At 50.6% G+C, this 10019-nt stretch overlaps 1 protein-coding gene across 4 annotated transcripts in view; it reads left to right on the plus strand.

The window, feature by feature from the left end:
- The window catches only part of CPNE1 (copine 1), a 45242-nt gene extending 43705 nt beyond the window's left edge, over positions 1–1537 (plus strand). For all 4 annotated transcript variants that reach the window (XR_010375138.1, XM_064465109.1, XM_064465111.1 and 1 more), the window contains one exon: positions 331–1537. Coding sequence is in view for 3 of the 4 variants with exons in the window: in XM_064465109.1 (XP_064321179.1) it covers positions 331–447 (117 nt within the window). In the remaining variant the exon portion in view is untranslated. The remainder of the gene's footprint in view (positions 1–330) is intronic.
- The last annotated feature ends 8482 nt before the right edge of the window (positions 1538–10019 follow it).

Consider the following 10019-nt stretch of genomic DNA (forward strand, 5'->3'; position numbering starts at 1 on the left):
TGAAGAGTGTAGTCAAATGAAAATCCAAAATAAGAGAAACTGCTAGTGACTGGGGCAGTTTCCCACCCAGATCAGGGCCATATAAAGGCTGTGTGAGCCAAGGCTTGAGGTGGGAGCAGTGCAGGGGTGGGAACGAGTGCTTTTCATCAGCAGTCCTCACTGAGACTGACTGGAAGTGCTCCTAACACTACAGCAAGGAACTCTTGAAACAGGGTGTGAGATGTGGCAGGTGGTGGTCTGCACTCTGAATTCTGTAAGAGAGTTTGTAATGGGGCTGGTAAATCCTTTCTCTGCAGTATTTCTGATTTATTCTCCCTGTTCTCCTTGCAGGCTCCCTGGGAAGCTCTTTCCCAGATGGTTCTGGCTGAAGTGCCTAAGCAGCTGGTGTCGTACTACAAAGGGCAAGGATGGCCACCTGTGAAACCACCAGAAACAAAGATGATGTAGATTGCAGCCTGACCCTGGCCGCCTGTATCACTGGGGTGAAGAGAGCTGTCTGCACCCATGCCTTCCCTTGCACGCTGTGGGTGCTCAGTGCCTTGAGGCTGTATCGTTCACACTAATTCTGTTACCTACCTGTGCTCTGTATCTTTGACCTGTCCTGTTCCTAACTGGAAGAAATACAACTACAGGAAAACCAAAACTGCTGGCAGTATTTGTCACAGAAAAATAGACCTCGTTGGTTTTCCACCTTGCAGTGGTGACTCATCATACCATGCATCATTGCTTGACACGACCCATCCACTGCTTGGTATCGTTGTGGGCACGTGCACTGAGCTGCTCACGCAGCACTGCTTCTATGCTGAATGTGGCAGCAGAAGTATTGCCGTCGTGTTTACTGTAACGATACTTATCGTGTGTTCCTCGATAGGTTGGGTTTTTTTTTTCTTCTATCAAGCTGCCTTGGGAATGGGGACCCTCCTGTACTGGTTGGTACCAAAGTCTGTTGGTTGGATGCCTGAGGTGGTTCCTGTTGCACCTTTCTAAAGTGCCAGTATATTTTTATACTTAGAGGTTTATTTTTAAATTTGAGTGACCATACTTTGCAATCTTTTTTTAATAACATTTTTCTATTAGCAAAAATTGCTTCTGTGATGGCCTCTTGCTTGGAGTAATTGTTGCAATTTTAGAACACTGCACTTTGTTTATTTGTGGGGGATTAAGGAGTATTAATAATTAATTGGGGGTTGGGATTAATGAGTCACATTAATATGACTTTTAAAATCCAGCAACGGGAAACATTGAAATAAAGATGCTTTGAGTGATTTCTTCGTGTCACAGAAATTAGAAAATGAAGAAGTAACGATCTGTGGAACTCCAAAGAGATGCTTCCTTGTCCTCAGAAGTGTAACGTGTGTATTATGTGGTGTGGGGACTGTAGAACAGGCACCTGATAGCAAAGCACAGTTGTTTTCAGAGGCGAGAGTTAATAGTTCATTTCAAAATAGACATAAAGAATCTTGGGCTTGTTATTGCACTACAAGTGATCATCACTTTCAGTTTCATAAATAAATAATCTTCTTTGATTTACACAACATACCTGGACTCTTTATTTCCTTTCTGGGCTTTTCCTTTTGTTTTCCAGCAATGTGGATGTTTTGGTTTATGGAAGGTCTTTGCTTTAGTATAGCCTGTTGGTGATTCAGCATCGGAGTTAGCCTAGGCTGAGTGTGATCAGCTGTAAAAGCAGAGCAAGTTGTCCATCATAATCATGGTTACGTGGCTGGTGTCTACGTGAGGGTTTTGGCTTTTATGACAACAGGACGTTCTTCAACAACCATAGGCTGCTAGGGAGGGACGGACTCCACCTGTTGGGAGGGGGCAAGGGAACCTTTGGCAGCAGGCTGGCAAACTTGGTGAGGTGGGCTTTAAACTGAGGAACCTCGGGGGAGGGGGACAAACTGGCTATGCTGATGCCACACAGACAGTGGGGGAATAAGACAGGACAACCTGAGCAGCGATAAAGGTGCCATAGTGGCCTCATGTGATGGCAACCAGGAGACCAACCATCTCAAGGGTGTGCATGGCTATAGTGGGTCCTTGTACACCCCTGCGGGGAAACCTGTGTGCTCAAGCACCTTTCTGACATGCCTGTACACCAACGCACGCAGCACGGGGAATAAACAGGAGGAACCAGAGGTCTGTGTGCAGTTGCAGGGCCATGATCTCATTGCAGTCACAGAGATGTGGTGGGACAGCTCTCACGACTGGAATGTGGTCATGGATGGCTACGGGCTTTTCAGGAGGGGTGGGGGAGTTGCTCTTTATGTGAGGGAGCAACTGGAATCCATCGAGCTCTGCTTAGGAGTGGAAGGAGAACAAGTTGAGAGTTTGTGGGTTAAAATTAAGGGACGGCCAAATATGGGTGACGCTGTTGTGGGCATTTGCTACAGGCACCTCATCGAGAAGAGGTAGTTGATGAACCACCTACAGACAGCTGCAGGTAGCCTCACAGTCATAGGTCCTGGTCCTCATGGGGGACTTCAACCACCCTGATATTGCTGGAAAAGCAACACGGCGAGCCATGCATGATCCAGAAGGTTCTTGCAGAGTGTTGAGGACAACTTTTTGATGCAAGTGGTGAAGGAGCCAATGAGGTGAAATGTGCTGCTCGAGCTTTCTTAACAAACAAGGGCTGGTGGAGGATGTGAGAGCTGGGGGTAGTCTTGGCTGCAGTGACCATGAGATGGTCGAGTTTAGGATACTGCATGGTAGAAGCAGGGCAACAGGTCAGATCACAATCCTGGACTTCAAGAGGGCCAACTTCGGCCTCTTCAAAGGCCTGCTTGGAGGAATCCCATGGTCTAGGGCTCTAGAAGGCATGGGGGTCAGAGGAGCCAGGAGACCCGCATGGATGAGCAAAGAGATTCTAGAGAAACTCAGACAGAAGAGGGAGATTCACAGTGTGTGGAAAAAGGGACTGGTCACTTGGGAGGAATATAGGAATGTTGTCAAGGTATGCAGAGATGCGATGAGGAAGGCCAAAGCCCACTTGGAACAAGATATGGCTGGACTGCTCGAACAAATCCAGCAGAGAGCTACCAAGATGATCAGGGACTGGAGCATCTCACTGATGAGGAAAGGCTGAGAGACCTGGGTTTGTTCAGCCTGGAGAAGACTGAGGCGGGATCTCATCAATGCTTATAAGTATCTGAAATGTGGGTGTCAAGAAGATGGGGCCAGACTCTTTCCAGTGGTGCCCAACGCCAGGCCAAGGGGCCACGGGCACAAGCTGGAACACGGGAAGCTCCCCCTGAACATGAGGACAAACCCCTTCCCTGTGCGGGTGCCAGAGCAGGGGCACAGGCTGCCCAGAGAGGCTGTGGGGTCCCTTCCCTGGAGACATTCACCCCCCGCCTGGACGCGGCCCTGTGCCCCTGCTCTGGGGGTGCCTGCTCCAGCAGGGGTGGGACGGGGTGATCTCCCAGATGTCCCTTCCAACCCCCACCATTCTGTGATTAGTTTTGTTACCTGCTAATCACTGACACTGTTGAATGTATATCCTGCAGCCCTGTCCTTCAGTAAGATAAGCTGTTTCTTTACTGAGAAATTATGAAAGAACTTGTCTGTTCTAACAGGTAAACCAGGAAATGTGAGTATACATTGGAAGACTGCCCTTGTGATTAAGGCTACAAAACTGTCGTGGTTTGGCCGGCAGCTCAGCCCCACACAGCCGCTCGCTCACTCCCCCACCGGTGGGATGGGGGAGAGAATCAGAAGGGTAACGCTCGTGGGTTGGGATAAGAACAGTTTAATAATTAAAATTAAAAGAAACAACAGTAGAAATGCAATGTAAAGGAGAACAACGAGAGGCGCAAAGCCCCGGGGGAGGGGGAAGGGAGGGGAGAGGGGGAAGGGAGGGGAGAGGGGGAACGAACTGCCAAAACAAACCGCACGCGCTGCAGCCGCCCACCGTCCCGACGCTGCGCCGCCTCTGCGCTGCCACTGCCCCCCCTCAACATACTGGTCATGGTGTCACGTGGTATGGAATGAACCTGCCATTGGCCAGTTGGGGTCAGCCACCCCCACCAGGGCCCCGCCCCTCCCAGCCCCCCCCCCCCCCGCCACGTGGCAGAGCGCGGGAGGCTGGAAAGGTAGCCGACCCCCACAGTGAGGAGAATTAACCCCTTCTCAGCCAAAACCAGCACATTCTCCACCCCTTATTCCATACCATTTACACCATGCCCAGGTCCCATATGATGCAATACAACCGTACCAACCACCACCCCTCCCCTTCCCATCCTTTAACATAACACACAGACATCATTCCCTTAGTTCATGGACCTTCCCTGTAAAATGTCCATTAAAATGTCCATTGAGTTCACCCAGTCCATGACTCTGGGCTCCATCTGTTGTATCAGTCTTTCCGGGTGGGAGAGATGGTGTGTGGCGTTGGGTTGCTGCATACCGAGTCAGTCATCCTTCCATCACTGCTGCACGGCTTGTTTCATAGTTGATCTTCCATGGGTTGGGAGGCTCGTACTCTGATATCATTGGTACAACACAGAGGTGACACACAGTATTATATAGCAGTTCACATTGTGCCGTTCAGTTCATTGACTGTTTTCACCCAAAATCAAATCCCCTTGAGGCACACATCGGATTTCTCCATCCTCCCGCATCACCCACCAAGTGCACCCAGGTCCTCGAGCAAAAGCAATCCCACAAATGGGTTTGCCTTTGCCGGAGGCAGGAAGAACCCAGACTGTTTTGCCCAGCATACTTTTTGTGTGCACTACAGGGACTCTATCCCCTTCCACAGTACGTAAGGATTCTGACTGGGCAGGGCCAGCTCGGTTGGCAGAGCCCCTCGTGTTGACTAACCATGTGGCTTTTGCTAAATGTGTATCCCAGTGCTTGAATGTCCCACCCCCCCATTGCTCTCAGCGTAGTTTTTAACAGTCCATTGTACCGTTCAATTTTCCCAGAGGCTGGTGCGTGACAGGGGATGTGATACACCCACTCAATGCCGCGCTCTTTGGCCCAGATGTCTATGAGGCTATTTCGGAAATGAGTCCCGTTGTCTGACTCAATCCTCTCTGGGGTGCCGTGTCGCCACAGGACTTGTTTCTCAAGACCCAGGAGAGCGTTCCGGGCAGTGGCGTGGGGGACAGGAGATGTTTCCAGCCAGCCAGTGGTTGCTTCTACCATGGTGAGAACATGGCGCTTGCCTTGGCGGGTCTGTGGGAGTGTGATATAGTCAATTTGCCAGGCCTCCCCATATTTATATTTCAGCCATCGTCCCCCACACCACAGAGGCTTTACCCGCTTCGCTTGCTTGATTGCAGCGCATGTGTCACATTCGTGGATAACCTGTGCAATAATATCCATGGTCAAGTCCACCCCTCGACCACGAGCCCACCTGTATGTTGCATCTCTCCCTTGATGGCCTGAGGTGTCGTGGGCCCACCGAGCTAGAAATAGTTCACCCTTATGTTGCCAGTCCAGATCCACCTCAGCCACTTCAATCTTGGCAGCCTGATCTACCTGCTGGTTGTTTCGATGTTCTTCAGTGGCCCAACTCTTGGGGACGTGAGCATCCACATGCCGTACCTTTACAACCAGTTTCTCTACCCGGGCAGCAATATCTTGCCACAGTGCGGCAGCCCAGATGGGTTTGCCTCTGCGCTGCCAGTTGCTTTGCTTCCATTGCTGCAGCCAGCCCCACAGGGCATTTGCCACCATCCAGGAGTCAGTAGAGAGATAGAGCACTGGCCACTTTTCCCGTTCAGCGATGTCTAAGGCCAGCTGGATGGCCTTTACCTCTGCAAACTGGCTCGATTCACCTTCTCCTTCAGCAGTTTCTGCTACTTGTCGTGTAGGACTCCATACAGCAGCCTTCCATCTCCGGTGCTTTCCCACAAGGCGACAGGACCCATCAGTGAACAGGGCGTATTGCTTCTCATTTTCTGGCAGTGTGTTATACAGTGGGGCTTCTTCAGCACGTGTCACCTCCTCCTCTGGTGATATTCCGAAGTCTTTGCCTTCTGGCCAGTCCATAATCACTTCCAAGATTCCTGGGCGACTGGGGTTTCCTACTCGAGCCCGCTGGGTAATCAGTGCAACCCATTTACTCCACGTAGCATCAGTTGCATGGTGTGTAGAGGGGATGTTTCCTTTGAACATCCAGCCCAGCACTGGCAGTCGGGGTGCCAGGAGCAACTGTGCTTCAGTACCAACCACTTCTGAAGCAGCTCGGACCCCTTCATATGCTGCCAATATCTCTTTTTCAGTTGGAGTATAGCGGGCTTCGGACCCTCTGTATCCCTGACTCCAAAACCCTAGGGGTCGACCCCGGGTCTCCCCTGGTGCTTTCTGCCAGAGGCTCCAGGTAGGGCCATTCTCCCCGGCTGCAGTGTAGAGCACAATTTTTACATCTTGTCCTGCCCGGACTGGCCCAAGAGCTACTGCATGGACTATTTCTCGTTTGATCTGTTCAAAGGCTTGTCGTTGCTCAGGGCCCCATTTGAAATCATTCTTTTTCCGGGTCACTTGATAGAGAGGGCTTACGATCAGACTGTAATTTGGAACATGCATTCTCCAAAAACCCACAATGCCCAAGAAAGCTTGTGTTTCCTTTTTGCTAGTTGGTGGAGACATGGCTGCTATTTTGTTGATCACATCCATTGGAATCTGACAACGACCATCTTGCCATTTGATTCCTAAGAACTGGATTTCTCGTGCAGGTCCCTTCACCTCACTTTGTTTTATGGCAAAACCAGCTTTCAGAAGGATTTGGACTATTTTCTCTCCTTTCTCAAAAACTTCTTCCGCTGTGTTGCCCCACACAATGATGTCATCAATGTATTGAAGGTGTTCTGGAGCTTCTCCCTGTTCCAGTACAGTCTGAATCAGGCCATGGCAAATGGTAGGACTGTGTTTCCACCCCTGGGGCAGTCGATTCCAGGTGTACTGGACGCCCCTCCATGTGAAAGCAAACTGTGGCCTGCACTCTGCTGCCAGAGGGGTTGAGAAGAATGCATTAGCAATATCAATTGTGGCATACCACTTGGCCGCCTTTGACTCCAGTTCGTATTGAAGTTCTAGCATGTCTGGCACAGCAGCTCTCAACGGTGGAGTGACTTCATTCAGGCCACGATAGTCTACTGTTAGCCTCCACTCTCCATTAGACTTCCGCACTGGCCATATGGGACTGTTAAAGGGTGAGTGGGTCTTACTGATGACTCCTTGGCTCCTCAGTTGGTGAATGAGTTTATGGATGGGGATCAGAGAGTCTCTGTTGGTGCGATATTGCCGCCGGTGCACTGTTGTGGTGGTGATTGGCACCTGTTGTTCTTCGACCTTCAGCAACCCCACAACAGAAGGGTCCTTCGAGAGGCCAGGCAAGATAGACAGCTGTTCAGTTTCCTCCGTCTCCAAGGCAGCTACACCAAAAGCCTACTTGTAACCTTTTGGGTCCTTGAAATACCCTCTCCTGAGGTAGTCTATGCCAAGGATGCAGGGAGCCTCGGGGCCAGCCACAATGGGGTGCTTCTGCCACTCATTGCCAGTGAGGCTCACTTCAGCCTCCAGTACAGTCAGCTCTTGGGATCCCCCTGTCACTCCAGCAATGCTGATGGGTTCTGCCCCTATATAGTTTGATGGCATTAAGGTACACTGTGCGCCGGTGTCCACTAAAGCTTTATACTCCTGTGGGTCGGACGTGCCAGGCCATCGGATCCACACAGTCCAGTAAGCCCGGTTATCCCTTTCCTCCACCCGGCTGGAGGCAGGGCCCCCCTAGTCCTGATCATGGCAGTCACAACTCACCTCCTGCAAATGTGAATCAGGAGTCCCTCTATTACGCTTAGAAATAAAACCAGCACTTCTACTCCTCCGTCTGGGGACCTGCTCGCTGGAAACTGGAGCAGCAGCTTTCCTGGAAGAGCCTCCCTGAGTGACTGTTCTTCCTTGCAGTTCATGCACTCGTGCCTGTAGGGTCGAGGTAGGCTTGCCATCCCACCTCATCATGTCCTCTCCGTGGTCACGCAGGTAGAACCATAGGGTGGCCCGTGGTGTGTATCCCCTTCTTTGAGCCAAAGGACGCTTATTCCTAACAGCTGAGACACTGCTCTGTCGAGGTGGGGAGTAGGACAGATCTTCTTTGAGTTGCTGGACCTCTTGGGATAGTTTCTCCACAGCAGAGACAAGCGAGGAAGAGATATTTGTGTCGTAATCCCGGAGTCTATCTATCACCTCTGCCACCGTTGGTGCCTTGTCATCTCTCCAGGACATCACTGCCAATGAGTTTGCATGCGAAGATGGTGCGCTCCGTACAAACTTCCGCCACATGGGTCGTGTGCACTCGGCTTCATCTGGATCTTTGGATGACTGTTGATCGTCCAGGTCACCATAAATCACCTCAAACACCGCTAATTCCCTTAGATACTGGATGCCTTTCTCCATGGTTGTCCATTTCCCTAGGCGATATGTAACATCTTCTTTAAAGGGATACCTTTCCTTCACTCCAGACAGGCGTCGCCTCCAGAGGCTGAGGGCTTGTGGTTTTTTTCCAATTGCTTTGTCAACGCCCCCTTCCCCAGAAAGGGATCCCAGTTGTTTGGCTTCTTTCCCCTCTAGTTCCAGGCTACTGGCCCCGTTATCCCAGCATCGGAGCAGCCAGGTGACAATGTGTTCACCTGAACGATGGCTATAATCTTTTCGCATATCTCGCAACTCGCTTAAGGACAGGGATCGGGTGGTCTCTATTTCATTTATTACTTCTCCCTCCTCTCCCCGCGATGGCCCTGGTTCTTCATCATCCCGTTCTAAACGAGTTGATGTCCGCTTCCAATATTTCGTCTTGTGCATGGGGGCAACTGATACTGGTACGGGTTTATTTTCTGAGCTAGCTCCGGTACTTGTTGTGGGGGTTTGAGTGGCTGCAGTGCCTGTCGTCAGGGCTGGATTGTCTACAGTGCCAGTCACTTTGCATTTCAATCCAGAGACATTCTCTTCCCCCTGGGGGCACTGAATACTGTTGAGCAGGGCTCGGTATGCATGGGCCAGACCCCAGCATGTTGCAGTTATCTGTGTCTCTCTGGAGTTCCCAGCGTAACAACATACTGTCTCCAAATATTCTACTAGTTTTTTTAGGATTCTGCACTTGTTCGGGGGTGAAACTCCAAAACACTGGGGGTGCCCACTGCCCTAGGTATTTGCCCATGCTATCCCACATGCCCTGCCACTCGTAACTATCAAGCCTCGGGGCAGATTTCTGGGTGATATTCTTAAGTTGCTTAGTCAAAACCAAAACAACATGCCCAAAAACTAACAATAAGTGCACCTTAACCACCCAAGGATGTTCAAGATACAAAAACGTTGTTGTAACAAAGGCACAGACATCATAGAACAAAGTTGCAAAGGTATTATTCTGTATTTCCTCCATATATAATCTCTCTGAGGAGGAGGTATAATTGCTAATTGCCTCAACAAGGTGGCATCCGAAGTACAGTAACGGTTTCAGCAAAAACCCCAAATACCAGATAAAGCTGAAAACGAGTGTTTGTATAACAGATCTTGTAGGCAAAACGTTACTAATCACAGCAGAACACAGCAGACTCAACAAACCAACACCGATCTTTAACACCAACTGCAAAAAGAACAACACGGTGCTGTGACCAGCAGCTGTTGTTATCTCCAACCCTTGAGCCCCACGTTGGGCGCCAAAAAGACTGTCGTGGTTTAGCAGCAGCTCAGCCCCACACAGTCGCTCGCTCACTGCCCCACCGGTAGATGGGGGAGAGAATCAGAAGGGTAACGCTCGTGGGTTGGGATAAGAACAGTTTAATAATGAAAATAATAAAAAAACAACAACAACAATGCAATAGAAAGGAAAACAATGAGAGGTGCGAACCCCAGGGGAGGGGAGAGGGGGAACGAACCGCCAAAACAAACCGCACGCGCCGCAGCCGCCCGCCGACCCGACGCCGCGCCGCCTCCGCGCTGCCACTGCCCCCCCTCAACATACTGGTCATGGTGTCACGTGGTATGGAATGAACCTGCCATTGGCCAGTCGG

This window comes from Phalacrocorax carbo, chromosome 14 (assembly GCF_963921805.1).
Source record: "Phalacrocorax carbo chromosome 14, bPhaCar2.1, whole genome shotgun sequence".
Classification (NCBI taxonomy): domain Eukaryota; kingdom Metazoa; phylum Chordata; class Aves; order Suliformes; family Phalacrocoracidae; genus Phalacrocorax; species Phalacrocorax carbo.